At 41.5% G+C, this 25,226-nt stretch overlaps 1 protein-coding gene across 2 annotated transcripts in view; it reads right to left on the bottom strand.

The window, feature by feature from the left end:
- ezh1 (enhancer of zeste 1 polycomb repressive complex 2 subunit) overlaps nucleotides 1-25,009 on the bottom strand; it is a 43,984-nt gene extending 18,975 nt beyond the window's left edge. The window contains exons 1-11 of one of the 2 annotated variants that reach the window (XM_057816970.1): nucleotides 24,463-25,009; nucleotides 23,687-23,864; nucleotides 19,536-19,661; nucleotides 19,350-19,472; nucleotides 12,724-12,841; nucleotides 12,452-12,664; nucleotides 10,075-10,177; nucleotides 9,685-9,848; nucleotides 9,527-9,618; nucleotides 9,283-9,457; nucleotides 1,665-1,849 (exon numbers count right to left, since the gene is read on the bottom strand). In XM_057816970.1, coding sequence (XP_057672953.1) covers nucleotides 1,665-1,849; nucleotides 9,283-9,457; nucleotides 9,527-9,618; nucleotides 9,685-9,848; nucleotides 10,075-10,177; nucleotides 12,452-12,664; nucleotides 12,724-12,841; nucleotides 19,350-19,472; nucleotides 19,536-19,661; nucleotides 23,687-23,860 — 1,473 coding nt within the window. In that variant the 5' untranslated portion in view covers nucleotides 23,861-23,864; nucleotides 24,463-25,009. The remainder of the gene's footprint in view (nucleotides 1-1,664; nucleotides 1,850-9,282; nucleotides 9,458-9,526; nucleotides 9,619-9,684; nucleotides 9,849-10,074; nucleotides 10,178-12,451; nucleotides 12,665-12,723; nucleotides 12,842-19,349; nucleotides 19,473-19,535; nucleotides 19,662-23,686; nucleotides 23,865-24,462) is intronic. The other variant, XM_057816971.1, reaches the window with a different exon arrangement.
- Nucleotides 25,010-25,226: the final 217 nt, after the last annotated feature.

Below are 25,226 nucleotides of genomic sequence, written 5' to 3'. Positions count from 1 at the left end.
GGCGGCTGGGTAGAATTTCCATGCAGCTGTGCCACTGCCCGAAGCCGGGCTCTTCTATTTTAATGCATACACTGCACCACCCTCTCCATACAATCCCATCACGGTGCTGGGTAATGGCTGCCAGTCGGGGACCTGGCAACCAGAGTAACAGAGTGGTAGGTGGGTCCCACACTTTTTCTCTATGGCAAGAGTCCCGCGGCGTGGCTTCGTCTCTGCCTGGGCTGTCGGCTGCAGGAGCAGGGGGGGATCATGGCTCCGGTCTCGCGATGCCCCGCGGCGGCTTCTCACCACTCTCCTGCTTCCGCCTTCCCCACTCTTCTCTGCCCGGGTATCCGCCCTGTGTCCGGTACGAGTCGCCGGCTGAAAGCCGATTGGTTGGCCGGGTGTCGCCTGCTCTGCCCTTGGCTTGGTGGGCCGTTGGGGGTCCCGCAATGTGCTGTGCCAGTTGGGGGCTTTGGTTCGTGGGCCGGGAGGGCAGGCGCGGATGGGCGTGGTGAGTCCCCTTTATCCCATCCCTGAAGGCTGGGTCGATGGGGACGGGGGTGGCCCGGGGGAACCACCCTGGACCCCCCCGCAGATTGGCTGGGGAAGGGCCATGGCCCTGGGGCGGCATCCACGTAGCATCTCCACTCGTCTGCGGGACTATCACGTTAGATGGATGGGACGCACGCATGACTAGGTGAAATTAGACACTCAAATCGAAAACGTTGGTGTCAGAATTAGTGATGAGACAGCATAGAATAGGATGCCAACATATTCATATTCACAATACTGGGTTCTAGACTACACAGCTGATGTACACTTCACCCTTCCCCATCACTTATCTCTCAGACCCCCGCCCCCCAACTCTTTCCTTGGTTATCAGGCCCCCCACATGGTGTCAACCGGAACTACAACTAGCTAACGATAGCACCAACAAATTCATTGTTAGGCGTTTAATGTATTTCTTCCTGTTGTTTGTGTTTTCTCTCTCTCTCTCCCTCCGTACATCTCTTTCTCCATAACCCCTTCCAGTTCGCTGCTTTCTCTTAATAAACGAGGTACGTTGAATGATCACAACGGATGTATGTCATATTCTCAGGTGATACATTAAAACTGTTCAGATCAATCGGACACTCAGATCTCCATTCTCCGTCTCAAGCAGCTAAACAGGACAGGTTAAAAAAAAAAGGTGCTTCCAGCAAAAAATAGTTGCTTCAGTCAAAATATATATTTTCAATCGAAAAAAAGTCACTTCAATCAAAAGAAAAATGTGTTTGAATGCAAAAATTTGAGACAAAAAAGGCATTTGAAAACTTTTTCTTTTTCTTTTGATTTTTTTTTTGTTTTTTTTTGATTGAAGTAATGTTGTTTTGAGTTTGGGCCACATTTTGACATTTGTGTTGTTCAAAACTTTTTGCACTTAAAAAAAAAGTGAGTTCAAAACTTTTGCACTTCTCAAATCTAAACCATCACTTACCTGCCCTAACGAAGAGGTTAAGTCATGATTTTAGTATTTGTACAGCGATATTTCCAGGTGGAGACTAATGGAGCTTGCCATCTTGTGCCACATGACCAGGCATTCTTATTACACAAATTACTTCATTACACATAATTCATAACCTCGACTCCTCACATGGGGGACCATAACATGTAAGAAAAAGAAGTCAGTGACAACTTTTCACCTCTTTGCAGTTCTTGGTGCCGATGAGGCGTGCGATTGAGCAAAAGTTGTTGAAGTAGGTGCCGTGCAGCACCCTGAAGAGCGACTCTTCCGCACCGCTCCACTCCGTCGCGCAGCACACAGACTGCTCGGCTTCGTCTTCGACCAGTCGCAGCTTGGTGGGAGTCTGACAGCGTGAATTCCCCTCTGTATGACACACAAGAAAGCAACAATGCTGTGAGTCATTTTCGCATTTTTTTTTTTTTTTTTTTACTGTATGTCTTAGTGCTATGTTTGGGCGATATCAGCTTTCAATATTACATGTTTAATTAACAATTGTACTTGCAGTGTCAACATTAAGTATATAAAAATATCTTGGAAACAATAAGCATTCAAGTGTGAACATTTATAACAGCTTGTATGACTTGAACAATGTACAACATTATAAATATTAATATGGCCACTGTGCAAAATGTCATTGTAACACAAATGACTTACAGCAAGAGGGGCTTGAACAGTACATTTCAAAGAGAGGATCGAGTATCAGACAATTTATTGTTAATGGCTGCTGTGACACAAGTGTTTACGTCAAGGTTTTAGTTTTTTTTTCCCAGAGCATTTTCTGAAATACACACATGCACACATGCACCCCCCCCCCCCCCCACACACACACAAAGCTATACTGCTCTTGCCATAATGCCCATGAAACCTTTAAGATTTTATGATGGCAGTAATGATGATGATGATGATGATGAAACTTTTTATTTCGAGCATGCACACACAAAAGAAACAAAAAACATACAATATAATTCAACAAAAATAATTGTACTCGAAAGGGAGTGGGAAGAAGAAAAAAACTTATTTTGTCCCACCCCTGATCTCATTGTCCAGCATCCTTACTTGTGGGATACTCTTGTCCACACAATGAAAAGAAGAAAATAGGAAAAACAGACAAAAACAACTAAACCAAACAGACAACCAACTAATGTTGGCTCATTCCCAAAAATTTCAATATTTACACCAACTGACATAAACAGCAACACACATTGTCAGCAAATGTCATTATATTGTGACCAGACCATATTTTTATACAGCGATTTAAATTTTTGCATATTCTGACACTGCTTGAAATGATTGTCTAAATTGTTCCAGAGTTTCACTCCACATACAGACACACGAAAACGTTTGCAAGTGGTTCGAAATCTTGGCAACATAAAATCTCCAGAGCCTCGCAGACTATGGATATTCTCACGAACCTTAAATAGGTTTTGTAAATTTTGGGGCAGTAATTCATTTTTTGCTTTAAATAGGATTATAGCTGTATGATAGTTTACAAGATCTTTGATTTTTAATAGTTTTGAGAGAGCAAATAAACGGTGGGTGTGATCGAGAAATCCAACCTTATGTATGATTCGTACCGCACGTTTCTGCAACGTGACTAATGAATTGATGGTAGATTTGTAAGTGTTTCCCCACACTTCAATACAATATGTGAAATATGGGAGCACTAGAGAACAGTACAAAGTGCGGAGTGCACTGTCATCAAGGTATGATTTCACTTTGTTTATTAGTGACAGGCTTTTGGAGATCTTGGTTTTGATGTGTCTGATGTGGGGTTTCCATGATAATTTACTATCTACAATAACTCCTAGAAATTTGAATTCATTTACATTCCCGATTGGGACCCCATCAATCTTTATTTGTAGTTCTGCGTTATATTTTAGGTTACTAAATATCATTACCTTTGTCTTATTTAAGTTAAGTGATAATTTATTTATATCCATCCACCTCTTTAATTTACTTAATTCCTCATTAACGCTAGTTACCAATTCATTTTGGTTTTCACTACTATAGAATATAGTATAGTATATATAGAGTAATGACACAGAATAAAGCAAGCACATACAGAAAAATAGCTGTGGCCCTTGAACGGTCATATTATAGGCTACACTGTTGGATTATAATTTATGCTCAATGCTGTACCATCATAAAGGCCATCAGAGAAATCACACACACACACACACACACACACACACACACACAAAGATACACAATAACGCAGCATACTGATTGTTAGATGCAGTCTATGCCCAATCCAATTGCTGGAATGGAAAGATAAGACACAAGATGGATATATACATTCAACATACGGTACATAAGGACTGTAGTGGGCATTTCACTCTACTGTCATTTAAATCTGTCTACGCTGTCCTCACTCCGAAGCGTCTACTTTTTCCAAAGCTAGACAGCTAGTGAAAGACGCCTTAATAATTAGACTTCTTCCTTTTTCATCTGATTTATTAATAAAATGGCCTCAAACCATTGTCCTCTTTAGACCGTCGTAAAACTACAAAATAAAAGTACACAAGCATTGCATTAGCAACAACGTTAGCTTAGCACGCTATACAGGTTCACTAAACATAAACAAAAAGCGTCTCATACAAAAAATATAACATTTCGCTTACTAACATAATATGTACAGGGTTCTTTACAACAACCATACTTACGGACAAATCTTGTCCAAGGATCATATAAGCACAACATTATCAGCCCGAGACATCGTGCAGCCATAATGAACTGGCAAGAAAACAATAAACCATGTCGCAAAGCGACCACAAGAGTTCGCTGTTGGACAGCACAAAAAGCCTTGCTGTAAAACTTACCAAAAGGCAGAATACTTTCTGAGCGGGACATTTGCGTTAATTGCGTCAAATATTTTAACGTGATTAATTAAAAAAATTAATTACCGCGCGTTAACGCGATAATTTTGACAGCCCTAATATATATCCTATATTCTTAAGTAGTTAAAATTTGGCATTTTGTATGTGAAGAAATGAGGGAAAATAAAAATTAGGAGATGTAGGTTGGGGTTATTGCTGTTTTTGTTAACGTTTATTTTGCAAATCATTGAAAAAAATACAATTTTGAATGAAAAACAGTTTTTGTATGTGTTATAGAAATAATGGTGCTAAAACAGCTTTCTTTGCATTTCAGTAGCTTAAGAGGGTTGAACCCCCCCCCCCCCCCGCCACACACACACACACACACACAAAAAAAGAAATAAACAAATAAAATTTCTGGCTCCGTGGCGACCTTCACGTCGGGGAGTTCCGGCAAGAAATTCTAGCCACTTTCACCCCTGACCAACACAACACTATGAGCGTCAACTAAAGCTATACTCGAAATGCCTGTGGCCTGGCTACCGGTAGCAGTTTCACTATTATCCGACTCCATCACGTTCACTTATAGCGTTAGCCGCTATCGTTCGCGTACCGGGTGATAGCATGTTTGATTTCTTGATAGTCACGTGATGTCACACGTAAGGACACTGGCTGGACATAAAGGGGAATGAGCATAGCCGAACAACTCAAACTGGGCTAAAAAGACTTATTTTTTCGTTTCATTAAAACAGCGGATTTAAAATTACGTCGGTCATCGTGAACCATTTCAGTAACGGTAAATTTTTGGTAAACCGCCTGGCTCTAATTCACACGTAGGCATACTGGCTGCTTTCTTAAAGGGAAATGAGCATAGCCGAACAACACAAAAACAAATTTACTGATATGGTCAAAATTACGTCGGTCATCGTGAACCATCTCGGTAACTGTAAATTTTCGTAAACCGCCCTGCTCTACTTAGTACTTAAAAGCGCAAGTAGTCCTATTAATGCTCCTTTGATCATTAGTTCAGCCTTTCTAGTTCAAATAGATTTGGACCTCAATAGCTGTCAATTGCTGCTAATGAGCTAAAAAAATTGCCATTCTATTTGGCTATTATGACTACCCTCCATGAATTCTGCCTAGTAACAGCTATTTTCCAAACAGCTTCTTGTGATAACAAGCATAAAAATGGGTTGATGACTCCAAACATATTTCAAATGTGACATTATTTCCGCGTTTTGGACCAGCTTTTGAACTCCCACGAATGCACACTCCATGTTGCTTGGTAACTGGCTGAACGCAGCATTGCCAGAACAGCACGCTCTCATCGCCGAGTATCTTTATTAATCTGCTCAACAATCTGTGTTTTCCACACTTTCGCCCGAAATATGCGAGAGCGTCTGCCGGGCCGCACGTGACTTCCAGAACAAGAGGCCTCCGGTGAGAGGTTGATGATCGGAAAGGAAGCGGGGGGGGGTTGACTTATTTGCCTCCCGCTGTTCTCCGCATGAAGATGTCAATAGGAATAAAGCGGGCGAGTGGAAGGAAGTGTTTGTGCTGGCGCTGAGGAATGCCAAAGTCTTGATTTTGCTTGGCAAGTGCGCGGAGGACGATCTGACTCGGAGTCTGTTATCCGCTGCCAAGTGTCACTCTTCTAAAAGAGCTGCAGGAGAAAGGGGGGCACTTTTGGGGGAAGCTTATGGTAAATGATGCTCCTTTCAGAGTTGTACGCCGAGTCATACGGTGATTAAAATAACTGCGTGCGCACCTGGCAAACAGTCTTTTGTGGACAAGAAGGACACAAGATATGACCTAAAAAAAGTTTGACTTTTGTGGGAGGGGGGGGCAAAACATGTTAATGACCCCGAAACACAGTTTTAGGAACAAAATTAACTTACAACATACCGTATTGGCCCGAATATAAGACAGTGTTTTTTGCACTGAAATAAGACTTAAAAAGTGGGAGTCGTCTTATATTCGCAGTCTAGACATTATACCCATTCACGACACTAGATGGCGCCAGATATCATTAAAGCGCTGTTCTGTCATGACAGATCTCAGCTCCTCTCAAGTTTAACCAGTTTGCATTATTTTATTGCAATGCTTTCCCTTATTCAGATTTGTTTCAAGACTACAGTTACAGTTAGACCTCACTTTGAAGCAGTTATTGCAATTTTGTTGTTTTATCAAAATAGATTTGGTTTATTTACATTTCAAAAACCAGAAGCCATTCATTTACGATGGTGATTGCACTGTAGTTTACATATTTAAATGTTCAAATATTAAGATTTGAATGAGGCAAAATAACATGCTTTTTCCTCTCAAATACCGTATATTGCTATAATCATTTGTTTCAGATGCTCTATTGGATTGAGATCTGGTGACTGTGGAGGCCATTTGAGTACAGTGAACTCATTGTCATGTTCAAGAAACCAGCTTTATGACATGGCGCATTATCCTGCTGAAGGTAGCCATCAGAAGTTGGGTACATTGCGGTCATAAAGGGATGGACATGGTCAGCAACAATACTCAGGTAGGCTGTGGCGTTCCAACGATGCTCAATTGGTACCAAGGGGCCCAAAGAGTGCCAAGAAAATATTCCCCACACCATGACACCACCACCGCCAGCCTGAAACGTTGATACAAGGCAGGATGGATCCATGTTTTCATGTTGTTGACGCCAAATTCTGACCCTACCATCTGAATGTCGCAGCAGAAATCGAGACTCATCAGACCAGGCAACGTTTTTCCCATCTTCTTTTGTCCAATTTCGATGAGCTTGTGCAAACTGTAGCCTCAGTTTCCTGTTCTTAGCTGAAAGGAGTGGCACCCGGCGTGGTCTTCTGCTGCTGTAGCCCATCTGCCTCAAAGTTCGACGTACTGCGCATTCAGAGATGCTCTTCTGCCTACCTTGGTTGTAACGGGTGGTTATTTGAGTCACTGTTGCCTTTCTATCAGCTCGAACCAGTCTGGCCCTTCTCCTCTGACCTCTGGCATCAACAAGGCATTTCCGGCCACAGAACTGCCGCTCACTGGATATTTTTTCTTTTGCAGACCATTCTCTGTAAACTACGGAGCCCCCCGGGTGCCAGGATAAGGTGCAGGTGCTTGCTCGTTCGGTCCCTCGGTGTTTGGAGTCCCCGCCAAACATTGGTGACTACAGTTTCCGGGTCATTGCTAAACTGTGGGTACAGATTAGTAATCTGTGGGTACAGATTAGTAAACTGTGGGTACAGTTTAGTAAACTGTGGGTACAGATTGCTAAACTGTGGGTACAGTTTAGTCAACTGTGGGTACAGATTAGTCAACTGTGGGTACAGTTTAGTAATCTGTGGGTACAGATTGCTAAACTGTGGGTACAGATTAGCTATGATTTTTTTGTATTTTTTCTACCCTGGCACCCGGGGGGCTCCGTAGTAAACCCTAGAGATGGTTGTGCGTGAAAATCCCAGTAGATCAGCAGTTTCTGAAATACTCAGACCAGCCGTTCTGGCACCAACAACCATGCCACGTTCAGAGTCACTCAAATCACCTTTCTTCCCCATACTGATGCTCGGTTTGAACTGCAGGAGATTGTCTTAAACCATGTCTACATGCCTAAATGCACTGAGTTGTCCCGTGATGACATTTTAGGGTTTTTGGAGACTTCTTTTAGCATCTTGCGGTCTGCTCCCGGGGTGAACTTGCTTGGACGGCCAGACCTGAGCATGTCGGCAGTTGTTTTGAATGTCCTCCACTTGTAGACTATTTTCCGGACAGTGGAATGGCTGATTTTATATTATTTTGAGATCTTTTAAAATCCCTTTCCAGACTCATAAGCGTCTACACAATCTTTATTTCTGAAGGCCTCAGACACCTCCTTTGGTCTCACCATGGTGTTTTCTCTCACATAAACATTCAGGGGCACACCAAACTAAATGTGAGGTTTAAATTAGGCCTCTTTCAAAACACTGGGTAATGATGTTCTAATCATGTGCACCTAATGTGATACACTTGTGTGTGATTTTAGCCATTTTAAGTGGGATTGAATGTGGTGGAGTCGTAATTTATTCCTCAACAGAAATTGCATTTATTTAAGATTTCTGTAAGATATGCTTGATTGTATGACCATTATACTCTGCGGGTTATACAAGTTTGCTCTCCCACAGCTATTATACGCGCTCTCCCAAGCTTTTATAAAGAATACAGTTTTAGCCCATAATCATGTGCTTACATTTTTATTACTGGCAATTGCTCAAATTCTGCTGATAAATACAGTAGATACACACACATATGTTGATTCATCACACAACGTCTCAGTACTTTTCCACCAAGCTACTTCGAGTGCAAATGTGTGTTCAAAACAAAGTTATCTTGCTCGCTCAAGAGTGTGACTGTTAATTTAATCAATGAGTGTGACTGTTAATTTAATCAATGACTAGAATAAGGAACTTGCCCGATCGAAACTGCCATGTTGGACAACAGTGTTGTAACTATATTCTGCCCAGCAACATGCCCTCAATAAAAGTCAGCAGTGCGGGGAGCTCTGAGAGAGACTTCGATGAGACGCTCTTAGTCACGTTGCCTGATCTCAGACCTCTCCCCAAACTGCAGCTTGGTAAAAGTCTACTCTCTGACTCCTGCCTCCTTGTGTCCTGCCTTTGTCACCTCGCTCTGGGTCAACAGCTAAATTGAAGAAGGTGTTTTAGACCCAACAATTTCATTTTACAGAAAGTTATAAAATATCTTTTTTTCAGTTTTAATTGTTTAGTTCTATTACTTGAATCTCTCAAGATGATTAAAATTGATATTAAATATCCATGTGACTAAAACACAGGCTTCCATAGGGTGTCCAAATTTTTTCATATGACTGTAATTGAAAAAAAGTGACATTTATCCGATTATTTGATTAATCATTTAATTAATCGTCTGATTAATCTATTATAAAAAATAATCGTTAGTTCTTTTTCAAAGAATCGTGGTCATTACAACATTCTGTACCTGAGGAGGACGTGGTTTCATGGTCGCTTTCTCCATCTTTACTCTCCTCGGCGGACCCGGACGGTCCGGCGCAACTGGCGCTGACGGGACGCTGTTGCTGCTGTTGCTGCCGGCGCCGCTTCCGAAACCTCTGCGAGCGCAGCATGTTCTGATCCACAAATTCTTTCGCCCCTTTCTTTACCCGAAAGGAGAAAGACTTAGCGGCGAATCGGCAGGGAAAAATCAGCCAACCGACGCCCCCTACCTGTAGCAGGAAGCAGTCGCCGCCGCAAGGGTCGGTCTCCATTCGGATCTCCTTGCTCTTCCTTTTGTACACGTTGGGTGTCGCGTGAAAAGCTTGACGGAAACAGATTTTTCTGTGAAATAGAGTTGAGGAAATAGAAATATGCACGGCGAACGTACGATGAAGGAAGCAGTCATATTTGAAGCATCTTCTGCAGAAGAGCGTGTGAAAGGAGTGCAGCGACTGTTCACGCTGAACCGACTTGGCAAATGGTCCGTCCAGGTTTGGAGTGCAGAGGGGGGGCAGCTTAACTGGACTTCCCGGTTCTAGGAGGTCCTTGTACCTAGCGGGGAAAAATAAGTGAGAGGAGAAGGAACATTTCGAGTCCATTTTAGAAGTCAAGTACTTTCACGCTGCTACAAATGCTCTTTAGGGGAGCCAAGTGTGAGTAAGTGGGGGGCACCGTTATGACGTCCCTCCCCGAATGCTTGCCTCTTCACGGCCAACACTAAGCAACGGCCCCTTTCAGCATTGTGTCACTGAGATGCTTGTTTTTTTGCTCCTCTTACTTTTCCTTCAGCTCCTCCGTGGTGCCCTTGTAAGGGAACATGGAGGCGATGGCGGTGAAGATTTTGTCGCTGGGGATCTTCTTGCTCCCGGACGGGTCCCTCACTGTGCAGGAGACACATAGGAGACATTTTGTCAAGGGCGTAGCTTTGGTCTCAACATTGGTAGGGAGACAGGACATTATTAAGATCAGGGTCAGGGCTATATTTCGCACAAATATGCTGATGTGTTTCCTCTGAAAAATGAAAAAGGGTAAAATTATTATTTTTCAAAATGGGTGAATTCCCCCTTGCTTCATATAAAGGAAATTTACAGTGGTTGTGTTTTTTTTTTTTTTTTTTTTTGGGGTGGGGGTATACTACTTAACCTATACATGGAATTAAATGTTAGCCTGCATTGTCCTTCACCACAAGAGTAATAGAGTGGTACCTCTACATACAGTAGGGCAAATACGTATTTAGTCAACCACCAATTGTTCAAGTTCTCAGACTTTAAAAGATTAGAGAGGCCTGTAATTGTCAACATGGGTAAACCTCAACTATATGAGACAGAATGTGGAAAAAAACCCAGAAAATCACATTGTTTGATTTTTAAAGAATTTATTTCCAAATTAGAGTGGAAAATAAGTATTTGGTCACCTACAAACAAGCAAGATTTCTGGCTGTCAAAGAGGTCTAACTTCTTCTAACAAGGTCTAACGAGGTCTAACGAAGCTCCACTCGTTACCTGTATTAATGGCACCTGTTTTAATTCATTATCGGTATAATAGACACCCGGCCACAACCTCAATCAGTCACACTCCAAACTCAACTATGGCAAAGACCAAAGATCTGTCGAAGGAAACCAGAGACAAAATTGTAGACCTGCACCGGGCTGGGAAGACTGAATCTGCAATAGGTAAAACGCTTGGTGTAAAGAAATCAACTGTGGGAGCAATTATTAGAAACTGGAAGACACACAAGACCACTGATAATCTCCCTCAATCTGGGGCTCCATGCAAGATCTCACCCCGTGGCGTCAAAATGATAACAAGAACAGGGAACAAAAATCCCAGAACCACACAGGGGGACCTAGTGAATGACCTACAGAGAGTTTGGACCACAGTAACAAAGTCTACTATCAGTAACACAATGTGCCGCCAGGCCAAACCGCCAGGTACTCAAATCCTGCACTGCCAGACGTGTCCCCCTGCTGAAGAAAGTACACGTCCAGGCACGTCTGCGGTTCACTAGTGAGCATTTGGATGATCCAGAAGAGGACTGGAAGAATGTGTTATGGTCAGATGAAACCAAAATAGAACTTTTGGGTAGAAACGCAGGCTCTCGTGTTTGGAGGAGAAAGAATACTGAATTGCATCCGAAGAACACCACACCCACTGTGAAGCATGGGGGTGGAAACATCATGCTTTGGGGCTGTTTTACTGCAAAGGGACCAGGACGACTGATCTGTGTAAAGGAAAGAATGAATGGCGCCATGTATAGAGAGATTTTGAGTGAAAATCTCCTTCCATCAGCAAGGGCATTGAAGATGAGACGTGGCTGGGTCTTTCAGCATGACAATGATCCCAAACACACAGCCAGGGCAACAAAGGAGTGGCTTCGTAAGAAGCATTTCAAGGTCCTGGAGTGGCCTAGCCAGTCTCCAGATCTCAACCCCATTGAAAATATGTGAAGGGAGTACGTGTTGCCCAACGACAGCCCCAAAACATCACTGCTCTAGAGGAGATCTGCATGGAGGAATGGGCCAAAATACCAGCAACAGTGTGTGAAAAGCTTGTGAAGAGTTACATAAAATTTGGCCTCGGTTATTGCCAACAAAGGGTACATAACAAAGTATTGAGGTGAACTTTTGGTATTGACCAAATATTTATTTTCCACCATAATTTGCAAATAAATTATTTAAAAATCAAACAAAGTGATTTTCTGTTTTTTTTTCCACATTCTGTCTCTCATGGTTGAGGTTAACACGTTGACAATTACAGGCCTCTCTAATATTTTCAAGTGGGAGAACTTGCACAATTAGTGGTTGACTAAATACTTATTTGCCCCACTGTATAAGAAGACAATCTAAATTACAAATATAACTGAACTCATTATATAAAGCAAATGAGATTGGTTAAAAGTTGGTGGGGACAATTTGAGCATCCTGAAAAGTTGGTAGTGCTAAAATTTCCTGTACTATTTTTTTGTGTGTGAAGTTTTGAATTGCAGCTGTCATCAGAACAGGTTCATTTTGAAACAGAAATCACACAGAGGGCTCGTTTGCCACATGTAAACAACAGTCAAGGGGTGATGGCACGATGACCGGTCAAACAGTGGTGGCCTTGTTACATTGCTGTCCTTTGCTCAAAGTCTGACACGACAACCGACACGCTCTCACCCTCGACTGCGCTCCTCCTCTTCCTCCGGATGAACGGCGCTTTGGTCTCCTCGGAGCCCTCGGCCGAGCTCCGCCTCATCGCTCTCTCTTCTTCTTTCTTTTCAGTCACCGCCGCAGTCGCCGCTTCCTCCTCTTCGTCCTCTTCATGGTCCGAGTACAGACTTAAAGCCTCGACCAGCTCCTTAAAAATCTCGTCGTTGATGAATCCCCCTTCTGGAATGTACAGTAGATGTTGAGAAATTGTAGATAGGAAAATAATGATAAAAACGCACCTCTGTCACCATGGACGCCATCGTAGTTGTCAATCAGTTCCTCCAGGAATGCTTCATCTTGCTCCAACACCTCGTCACCCATGTAGGGAATGTTGTGTAGAAACGTCTCATCCTCCACCTACAGTATCACAAATCAAATTACAAAAAGAAGTGTCTCTTTAATCGAAAAAGGATGTGTCTATTTGTAGGCAGAATCACATGACACTTTATTTTTAATCTGCGTGAACGTAGCTGCATAATCTAATAATATCACTATGACTAAATTAAGGCGGGTTTGATGGCTTCTAACTTTTAGCCGGAAGATGCATTAAATAGCGCAGTTGTGCTTAACCATTAAAAATATTGATTACTGTATTTTACTCACTGTAACTATTTTTAGCTGATGCAGATTGAAACTGGATTCGCACTTTTGTAGTCTGAACAGTCCCAGATCTGATTTGGACACTTGCTAAAAAAAGTGTGAACAGTCACCCCTAAATTTGATTGGAATCAGATATGCCTGCAGTCTGAACACAGCCAATGAATGACCTATTTTAAAAGTGTTTTCATATACAGTGGGGAGAACAAGTATTTGATACACTGCCAATGGGGCAGTGTATCAAATACTTGTTCTCCCCACTGTATAGGGGGGAGAACAAGTGGGGAGAACAAATATTTGATACACTGCCAATGGGTTTTCCCATTGGCAGTGTATCAAATACTTGTTCTCCCCACTGTATAGGACACATCGCATTAAAAGGTACAGTAGTAGTAGTAGTAGTAGTAGTGGTGGTTGGGGTTGCGTTATGCATCCACTAGATGGAGCTGCCTAAAAAAGAATGTCATTCCACGATTAACCAACATCAATTCATATACAGTGGAACAAATAAGTATTTAGTGGACCACTAATTGTGCAAGTTCTCCCACTTTAAAATATCTGAGAGGCCTGTAATCGTCAACATGGGTAAACCTCAACCATATGAGACAGAATGTGGGAAAAAAAAACAGAAAATCACATTGTTTGATTTTTAAAGAATTTATTTGCAAATCATGGTGGAAAATAAGTATTTGGTCATTACCAAAAGTTCATCTCAATACTTCGGCTTTTCACACACTGTTGCTGGTATTTTGGCCCATTCCTCCAGGCAGATCTCCTCTAGAGCAGTGATGTTTTGGGGCTGGCATTGGGCAACACGGACTTTCAACTCCCTCCACAGATTTTCTATGGGGTTGAGATCTGGAGACTGGCTAGGCCACTCCAGGACCTTGAAATGCTTCTTACGAAGCCACTCCTTTGTTCCCTTGGCTGTGTGTTTGGGATCATTGTCATGCTGAAAGACCCAGCCACGTCTCATCTTCAATGCCCTTGCTGATGGAAGGAGATTTTCACTCAAAATCTCTCGATACATGGCCCTATTCATTCTTTCCTTTATACAGATCAGTTGTCCTGGTCCCTTTGCAAAAAAAAAAAAAACAGCCCCAAAGCATGATGTTTCCACCCCCAGTCTTCACAGTGGGTATGGTGTTCTTCGGATGCAATTCGGTATTCTTTCTCTTCCAAACACGAGAACCAGTGCTTCTACCAAAAAGTTCTATTTTCATCTGACCATAACACATTCTCCCAGCCCTCTTCTGGATCATCAAAATGCTCTCTAACGAACTGCAGACGGGCCTGGAAGTGTACTGGCTTCAGCAGGGGGACAAGTATGGCAGTGCAGGATTTGAGTTCCAGGCGGAGCACTGTGTTACTGATAGCCTTTGTTACTGTGGTCGCAGCTCTCTGTAGGTCATTCACTAGGTCCGCGAGTGGGGTTCTGGGATTTTTGCTCACTGTTCTTGTTATCATTTTGACGCCACGGGGTGAGATCTTGCATGGAGCCCCAGATCGAGGGAGATTATCAGTGGTCTTGTATGTCTTCCATTTTCTAATAATTGCTCCCACAGTTGATTTCTTTACACCAAGCGGTTTACCTATTGCAGATTCAGTCTTCCCAGCCTGGTGCAGATCTACAATTTTGTCTCTGGTGTCCTTCGACAGCTCTTTGGTCTTGGCCATAGTGGAGTTTTGAGTGTGACTGACTGACATTGTGGACAGTTGTCTTTTATACCAATAATGAGTTAAAACAGGTGCCATTAATACAGGTAACGAGTGGAGCCTCGTTAGACATTGTTAAAAGAAGTTAGACCTCTTTGACAGCCAGAAATCTTGCTTGTTTGTAGGTGACCAAATACTTATTTTCCATTCTAATTTGGAATACATTCTAATTTGGAAATAAATTCTTAAAAAATCAAAAAATGTGATTTTCTGTTTTTTTTTTCTCCACATTCTGTCTCTCATGGTTGAGGTTTACCCATGTTGACAATTACAGGCCTCTCTTATCTTTTCAAGTAGGAGAGCTTGCACAATTGGTGGTTGACTAAATACTTATTTGCCCCACTGTATAAGGCGCATCTGATTATAAGACGCACTGTTGCCTTTTGAGGAAATTAAGGTGCGTCTTGTAGTGTGGAAAAGATGGTAATCGTAATATATACGTACATGTAATGAGTGTAACGGTATTTGTATTCGTCATGATACGGGCATCACGGTTCGGTGCACGCAGTCAGACGGCGATTATGTTTAGAGTTTTAAGTAAAACAATCCATGTCAGAGTTAGTCCTCCTTTATTCCAGGGGGCAGTAGCGGTAATACGCCAGGACCAACAATCAACATTACGGGCAAAAGAAGACAAACCAAAACAGGCAAAGAAGTTATCACTTTTCACTACAGGAAAGTTATGTCAAATGTACGGAGTGGACACTATCTAATGTAGTTTTACTAACACTTTTTGAAGTGTATTTATTTTATACTTTCAAATCAGGAAATGTTGCATAACCACATATGTTGCTCACACAACATAATTAACTATGTACAATTAAAAAAAAATGTTTTTTTTTCTTGATGCCACAATCTACCCACACTAGTGTTGCAAACAACTGGTAGATCTCGATTGACGTAATGAGCACCCCTACCCTAGTCGATCCCTACACAAAATAGTGTGTTGTTTATTTTTGCACAAAAACTGTGAATTAAAGAATGTTAGGAAAATAAAACAAATTCCAAAGTTTTATGTTTTCTTCTATTTATTTTGCACTTTATGCTTTGTTTTTCCTGTTGTACCAAACGCGTACCGTGACCCTGTACTGAGGTGCGTACCGAACCGTGACTTGTGTGTACCATTACATCCCTAATATATATACAGTGAAGGAAATAAGTATTTAAACACCCTGCTGTTTTGCAAGTTTTCCCACTTAGAAATCTTGGAGGAGTCTGACATTTTCATCGTAGGTGCATGTCCCCTGTGAGAGAGATAACCTAAAAAGAAAAATCCAGAAATCACAATGCATGATTTTTTTTTTAGCTGTCCCGACTAGTCGACGTTGTCGACGTCATCGATGACGTAAATGCGTCGACGGGCGAAACATACCGTCGACGGGTAATGACAGGTTAAAAAAACCAAACAAACATGCGGATAAAGTTTAGAATGGCGGGCGCTCGCGATGCAAGCGGTTGTTACTGGCACCCCCAAGGGGGCCGCTGTTATTTCAATGTGACCGGCATTGTCAGATTGAGCAAAGAGGAAGAAAGTGGGCGAGCGAGGGAGAGGGAGTTAGATCGGTGAGTTGGGAAAGTGCGCAGGTAGCGCGGTGTTCAGTTGCTGCATCTGTCACGTTTTTGTTTTGGTCAATAAAAATATCCATAGAGCCATCCGATGCCTCTCTGTGTTTTTATGCACGCCGCCGCCTTCCTGAGGAGGAAATCGGACAAACCGATGACAACGAGCCAAGTGAATCGCCGGTTCACTCCTCGGTACGGCGAGGAGTTGAAAACACCGCCAATTACCAAAAAGGGCAGAATTGGTGACACATGAAAGTGGCATAAAGCCAAAAAAGCGACCCAGAATAGCCAGAGCCTGGAATTATTTCAAGGAAAATATGGAGAGTGCCACTGTGTGTGCCCTTTGTTAAACTGAGCTCGCATACCACGGTAGCACGTCGGCTATGAATGAACACTTGAAACGCTGTCACCCAAGTATAATTTTCGAAGACAACAAGAAACAGCAAGCTAGCGGATTGTAAGTCCATACAACTTTCTAACGATGTTTTTTTAAAAATGGAAGTTACCTTTACGTGCGTCGTATCAACATGCATTTTTATTTGATACAATAATTAATATATATATATAATTTCTAAATTATTATTACATTTATTAGGATCATGGAAGCTCCCACTTGGGGAAAATATATACATATATCCTGTATATACATAATGTAATAAAAATATAAATGGAAACAGCCCTGGCCTGCTTACTGTAATCCATGACTGCTCTAATGTTAGTTACTTTATATTGTAAAGTATCATTGTGTATATACACATAGTAGTATGCTATAAAATGAATACTACGTATATATTTAATTTTTGTTACTGTGAGTATGTGTGCCTCTCATTCAAAATAATTGTGGTAATATTTCAGTGTGCCCTCTACTTTATCTATTTTCAGGTTAAAACAAACAAAAGTTGAACAGTTTTTCTCCTCCCCCAAAAATGCGGAATGCACACCAGGAAAAGCATCTGAACTCACACACAAAGTATTCTGAAAATGGTTGTCCGGGACATTGCAATTCATTTTAACATTTAGAACAATATAGACATACATACCACAAAAAGAGTAAGAATTATTTTGACTCCTGTTAAAGAGTAGTTTCCGTTTACATTTTTTTTGCACTAGTTAATGCCAGCAGCATTTGACGTCATTGTTTGTGATTTATTATTGATATTTATGTTATTTATTTATACGTTAATGAAGAATTTAGGTGTTCCAAAATGTTTTCTGTTAATCAATAAGCTTCAACAAAAATGTCATTAATAAAGTCGTAAAAAAAAAATATATATATATATTAGATTAGTCGACTAATCGTAAAAATAGTTGGCTGACTAATCGGGAGGAAATTAGTCGTTTGGGACAGCCCTAGATTTTTTTAACAATTTCTTGGTGTGACACAGCTGCAAATAAGTATTTGAACACCTGTCTATCAGCGAGAATTCTGACCCTGAAAGACCTGTTAGTCCGTTTATTAAAAGTCCACCTCCACTCCATGAATTATCCTGAATCAGATGCACTTGTTTGAGGTCGAATGCAGCATAAAGACACCTGCCCACCCCATACAATCAGTAACACTCCAACTTGTAACATGACCAAGACAAAAGAGCTGTTCAAAGACACCAGAGACAAAATTGTTCACCTCCACAAGGTTGGAAAGTGCTACGGAGCAATTGCCTATCAGCTTGATGGAAAAATGTCTACTGTTGGAGCAATCATTAGAAAATTGAATATGAAGCTAAACATGACTGTCAATTTCAATCGGAGTGGAGCCCCACGTAAATTATCACCTCATGGTGTCTCAATTATCCTAAGAAAGGTGAGGAATCAGCCCAGAACTACACGACAGGAGTTGGTCAATGACCTGAAAAGAGCTGGGACCACTGTTTCAAAGGTTACCGTTGGTAATACACTAAAACATCATGGAGGGTTCCCCTGCTTAAACAAGCACATGTCAAGGCCTGTCTTAAGTTTGCCTATGACCATTTGGATAATGCAGATGAGTCATGGGAGCAAGTTTTGTAGCCAGATGAGATAAAAATAGAGAACGTTTGGTCATAATTCCACTAACCATGTTTGGAGGAAGAAGCATGATGACTACTATCTGAAGAACACCATTCCTACCGTGAAGCATGGGGGTGGTAGCATCATGCTTTGGGGGTGTTTTTCTGCGCATGGGACAGGGTATAACCTCCTTCCCTCAGTCAGAGCATAGAAGATGGGTCGTGGCTGGGTCTTCCAACATGACACTGACCCGAAGCACACACCCAGGAAAACCAAGGAGTGGCTCCGAAAGAAGCATATCAAGGTGCTAGCATATCCTAGCCAGTCTCCAGACCTAAACCCAATAGAAAACCTTTGGAAGGAGCTCAAACTGTTTTTTTTTCCAGCGACAGCCCAGAAACCTGACTGATGGGTGGGCCAAGATCCTTCCTGCAGTGGTCACAAACATGGTGAAAAACTACATGAAATGTTGGACCTCTGTAATTGCAAACAAAGGCTACTTTACCTAACATTAACATTCGTTTCCTCAGGTGTTCAAATACTTATTTGCAGCTGTATCACACAAATAAATCGTTAAAAATATCATACTTTGTGATTTCTGGATTTTTTTTAGATTATCTGTCTCACAGTGGACATGCATCGAGGAAAATTTCAGACCAGTCCATAATTTCTCAGTGGGAGGACTTGCAAAATAGCAGGGTGTTCAAATACTTATTTTCCTCACTGTATGTACTAGTCCTTATAAAAAAAATCGCATATTTTGATAAAGTTAATATTTTTTTGTAATGTACTGATAAACATTAGACTTTCATATAGTTTAGATTCATTACACACAACTGAAGTAGTTCAAGCCTTTTATTGTTTATTGGGTCATGTAGACCACACTTGTATACCATATGTTGTTATTGTAGCTTACACCGGTCTTTACGGGGTGAATTAAAAAAAAAAAAAAGTCATTTGCCATATAAAGGGTTAATGTTTTATTTGTGTGTGTGTTGTTCACCATAAAGTTGTGCTGCAGAGGCGACCAGGAGTACATGAAGGGGATTCCCGTCACCGTCGACAGTGGTCTCATGGTGACGGCCTGAACTTTGAAGCCTGGGAAGCCGGATTCTACAGTGCACATCTAGGACAGAGCGATTTTTAATAACTCATTGACATGAAATCTCAGTGTTAAATAATTTTTTACCTTCTTTGCTGCAACAGGGCCGCCTGAACTCGACAACGGCACTGACTGGACCCTCAGCTTGGACCATTCCTCATTCAGGATATCCGTCTGCTTCTCAATTTTAAGCCGGTTGGACACAAACACAGCCTGGAAACACCAAGTCAAAATCCGAGTTAAAAACACATACAGTGAGGAAAATATGTATTTGAACACCTTGTGATTTTGCAAGTTCTCCCACTTAGAAATGATGGGCGGATTTGAAATTTTCATGTTAGGTGCTTGTCCACAGTGAGAGACGTTCTAAAAAAAAATTTTTTTTTAATCCAGAAATCACAGTGTATTATTTTTTTAAACAATTTGTTTGGATTATACTGCTGCAAATAAGTATTTGAATGCCTGAGAAAATCATTGTCAATATTTGGTATATTAGTCTTTGTTTACGATTACAGAGGTCAAATGTTTCTTGTAACTTGTCATCAGGTTTGTATAGACTGCAGCAGAGATTGTGCACCACTACTCCACATATTTCTTCCATACGTTGACCAATCAGGTGTCTGGACTGTCACTGAGAAACACGGAGACTGAACTTCCTCCAAATATTAGCTATTGGGTTTAGGTCTGGAGACTGGCTAAGCCCCTCCAGAACCAAGCTACTCCTTGGTTCTTCTGGCTTTCTGCTTCAGGCCATTGTCATGTTGGAAAACCAATTTTCAATGTTCTGAGGGAAGGCGGTTATTCCCCAAAATCTCACAATACAAGGCCCTGGTCATTCTCTCCTTAATGCAGTGCAGTAGTCCAGTCCCATGTGCAGAAAAACACCCCCAATCCATAATGCTATCACCCCTATGTTTCACAATAGGGATGGTGTTTTTGGGATGGAACTCATCATTGTTCTTCCTCCAAGCACTATGAGTGGAATTAAGACCAAAACGTTACATTTTGATCTCATATGACTTCCTCCCACGACTCCTCTGGTTTATCCAAATTGTCAATGGCAAACTTCAAACAGGCCTGGACATGTGCTGGTTTAAGTAGGAGAACCTACGGTGCCCTGCATGACTTTAAACCAAACATGTCCAAAGTCCCGCCCGGGGGCCAAATGCGGCCCGTGGTCAGATTTCATCCGGCCCCCAGCCTCTGTCATAAAAACAATAACGTCTGGCCCGCACACAGACTTGATTAATTGGTCAGCAGTACTGCTACAAGCATATGAAGTAGCTTACACACTAAATGTTGCTTCTCATTTACCCACTAAAAGGGAGCAGCACTCTAAGCAACATTACCACATGTGACCCTTTATTCCCAATTTTCTAAAATGGCGACAATCAACAACAAAAAAAGTTGACTGCAACGGCTGGCGCTTCAAGGATAGGTGGAAACTGGACTATTTCGTCACTAAAATACGCAACGACTGTGTCTGCCTCATTTTCAAAGAGACAGTTGCTGTTTTTAAAGAGTTCAATAAGAGGCGATATTACCAAACAAGACACACTGACATGTATGACAAGATTACAGGGTCGATACGTAGCGAGAAATTGAAGCAACTTGAAGCTAGTTTAATTTCACAGCAGCAGTATTTCGCAAGAGCCCAAGAGTCGAAAGAGAACGCCACAAAGGCTAGTTGCAAAATTGTTGAAATTATTTAAAAAAAAAAAAAAAAAAAAAAGTGCTGCAACGATTAATCGAGTATTCGATTAGAAAAAAATATTCGAACTAAATTTTGTTGCTTCGAGTATTCGTTTAATTGAAGTGGCATTGTAATGGTTGATTTTAAAAGTGTTTGCATTTCATTTTACTGATGAGGGTGGATACAATGCCCTCTGGTCTGCCTCTTTTCACATGGCTGAATCCAACTGCTCCCTGTTAAGACCAACATAAGCTAAGTTTTTGTTTGAGCGAATGTTTTTTTAATGCATTCTTAATTTAGTTTGTAGGTATATTTAGCCGTTTTTTGTGGGAATATGTGTCTGAACCACTTGTTAAGAGCATTGTAAAAAAAAATAAAAAATAAAAAAAAACTTTAGCATTTTATAGCATTTAAGCTAGCAAACTTTTTCTATCCAAGTTACCCAATTGTTCTTTTGTTGTACACAGATCCTCACTTTTAAAAAAATTATATCGTTTGAGGCTCAGCTCAGGTGTTTTAATTTTTCATGTTCCTTACCCGATTACTCGATTATTCGAACAAACTAGTCCATCGATTAATCGACTACTAAAATATTCGAGAGCTGCAGCCCTATAGCAAAGCAAATGTGACACTCAGAACGGCTTGCTAAAATTTGCTTAAATATATTGTTCAACGTAAAGGACGTCAGCCAAGGTCGGCCCCCCACATTTTTACCACACCAAATCTGGCCCCCTTTGCAAAACGTTTGGACACCCCTGCTTTAAACCATTACGTCTTAGTGTATTACCAGCAGTAACCTTGGAAATGATGGCCCCAGATCCTTTCAGGTAATTGACCAGCTCCTCCTGTGTAGTTCTTGGCTGATTCCTCACCATTCTTAGGATCACTGAGACCCTTTGAGGTAGATATTGCATGGAGCCCCAGTCCGAGGGAGATTGACAGTCATGTTTAGCTTCTTCCATTTTCTTATAATTGCTCCAAAACCTCTATCATCAAGCTGCTTGGCAATTGCCTCATAACTCTTTCCAACCTTGTAGAGGTCTACAATTCTGTGTCTAGTGTCTTTGGACAGCTCTTAGGGGTGTTTGCTGTGGACCTGTGTTTATATGCAGCTAACAGCCTGAAACAGGTCAAAAAGTCAGTCTCAAAAAGTCGACCTCCAGTCCACTTATTTAGAAGCATAGGCGGAGTTTTACTTTTGGGGCGGGGGGGTCATCATGTTGATGACCTCGAAATGCAGTGTCAGCCATATAATTAACTTACAAGAATATTTATGATAATAAGTTGACAATTCTATATCAGGCTGCTTAGGACAACTATACTTTTCGCCAAGATCGTCATCCATTGAATATGTTACACCCGCCGGTGTCGTTCCAATGTAGTTACCCCAGTCAAAAATTGTATCCCCTGGGCGGAGCCATATGGAGGTTGATTTGTGTCTTTATTATTCAATCAAAAAAAAGGTGCTTCAATAAAAAAAAAAAAAAAGTTGATTCAATCAAAATATATATTTTCAATCAAAAAAAGTCACTTGTATAAAAAAATGTGTTTAAATGCAAAAATACATTTGAAACTCATAAAAATGCATGTGAAAGCTATTTTTCTTTGATTTAATTTTTTTTGGGGTCGTTTTTTTTTTTTGATTGAAGCAACTTTTTTTATTGAAGTAATGTTGATTTGTGTTTGGGCCACATTTACGCTAGAATGTTTTTGTCTTCATAATGTTTTTGTCTTCATTCAGTCAAAAAATAAGTTGCTTAAAAAAATATCTATTTTCAAAAAGAAAAATCACTTCAATCAAAAAAAAAAAAAAGAAAAAATTCAATCATAGAAAACGTTTTTGAATACGAAAAAAATATTTGAGATTGAACTTAATTTTTTATTGAAAAAGTCTTGATTAAAGCAATCCTTTTTGTGTTTGGGCCATATTATGGGTGTCTAAATCATTCATTTCCAAAAAAGTTGCTTCAATCAAAAAAAAAAAAAAAAAAAAAAAAAAAAAAAAAAAAAAACAATCTTAGAAAAAAATCAAATTAAAACTGCCCCCCCCTTTTTTGGGGGGGGGATTATATGCAAAGCAAATGACCGTCTAAAGTCACATGATATGTTCGAAAAATAATTTTGACCCAATAATTTTTTTTTTGTTTATTTCATGCATTTTTGTTGCTTTACAACTTTTATATATACTTATAGGAAAGTCAATTTCATGCAATGACACTTTTCGGCCACCAGAGGGGGGCTGGTCCCCCCTTATAATCCGCTTATGTTTAGAAGAACAATAAGTGGAGTGGAGGTGAACTTTTAAAAGGCCACTTACAGGCTTGAGGCTCACAATTCTAGCTCAGACAGGTGTTTAAATACTTATTTGCAACAGCATAATACAAATAACGTGTTAAAAATCATACACTGTGATGTGACTGTGATGTTTTTTAGAGTGTCTCTCACTCTCCCATTTATAAGTGGGAGAACTTGCAAAATCGCAGGGTGTTCAAATACTTATTTTCCTCACTGTACATAGGAAACCATTTATTGTTTTATGACCCACCTTGACCTCCTCTGCTTTCTTTAGGCGCTTCAGCTGGCGAAGGCGCATGTACTCGGACCTGACCCTCCGACGCCATTCAAGCAGACTGTGGGGGGCGCCGTGGTATATGGACGGCTGAGGTTTTGGGGTGGGCGCGGCAGCCGGGACTGAAGCTTCAGCACTGCTTAACTCCATGGTGCTTAGATTATATCATATTAGTGTTTCGTTAGTTAACTCATTCAATGCTTTTTGGATGTTTCAGTGCAGTTGACGGTGATAGATGTCCAAACTATTTGGACCGGGAGGATCGCTGCCAACCCTTCCTGTCCAAATATGGCAGTGAATAAGATAATAGCTGATCAAAAGTGCTTGTATTTCAATCAAATAAGTTTCACATAGCGTCAAGGTTTCTCTTTAACTTCTACTTTGACGTTTCTGGGAAACTACGCCCCCCTGCGGTGGCAAAACAAACCCGCCGTTGAGATAAAATAAGCTTTCGTATCCGTTTAAAAAGCTATAAACGATTTAAGTCTCCTTGTCGTCGTTTGCCCGCTTGCCAGGCAGTGCGTGACGGGGTGCTACACGTTGCCCCGTTGAGTGCACACGCACGGTGGTCGCGAGTGGGCGTGCCACGGTCCGAAGAAAAGTGCGTAGTGCGTGCTTGCTTTTCGTGCTTAAGTTGCGTGAAAACGAGCTGCGCAACATCCAACATCTGCGTCACACACGCGCGCGTGGTGTCGTGGACCCCCACCCCCCTCACCTGCACATCGTCCACCATCATCGTCATCTTCACATACCTTTAAATCCACGCGTGTCCGTCGCCTGAAAGCTTCCGAGTGATTATCCCGCGTGGATTCGCGTTATGGACGTGACGCAGACTCGGTGTCCGCATGACGACTGCTGGATGTCGGGGCGATCCCTCAGCGGCGGTTGCGCGGCGGGGCCATGCTGCTGCTGCGGGCTAACCTTGTTGTCGTGGGGTGGGGGTGTGGAGAGGGAGGGGGGGGGGGCGTCCACGGAGCTGCGCACTTAGCGGTGACGTATCTGAGGGGTCAGGGGAGGGGAATTTATGGCGAAATTGTTGTACGCCGTCTGGGGATTGGAGGAAGTGTCGTGTATAGGGCAGACGGACTCTTCTTCAAATAACGCCAGCGATTAGTATGACGTAGAGTCGGAGTCGTGTCAGTCAGAAAATAATAAATGACTCTTTCAAGTCATAAAAGATACTTGCTTCTTTTCAAGCGGGGCGTGAAAGATTAACCGAATGCGTAATTAGTGGTAATAGATTAGAAAAGTTGGGAGCGATCCAACAGCAGCTTCTGGAGGTCGTCAAAACACTACGCTTGTCATTCCCCAGTTATCCTCTAGGGGGCGAGCCAGGTTATTTCATATTTAGATCGAATCGATTCGATGCAGATCTTTTTAAGACAACTATACCTTTTTGACGTATATCATGGGCAATTAGTATTTGTGTCGGAAATGTGAAAAGTGACACATTTGAATGGGCTATTCTTCCAAACAATTGGTATATACTGATTGTCATTTATTACAAAACAACTAC

The sequence above is a fragment of the Corythoichthys intestinalis genome, chromosome 16 (genome assembly GCF_030265065.1).
Source record: "Corythoichthys intestinalis isolate RoL2023-P3 chromosome 16, ASM3026506v1, whole genome shotgun sequence".
Taxonomy (NCBI): Eukaryota; Metazoa; Chordata; class Actinopteri; order Syngnathiformes; family Syngnathidae; genus Corythoichthys; species Corythoichthys intestinalis.
This window is presented reverse-complemented; position numbering and strand designations above follow the sequence as displayed.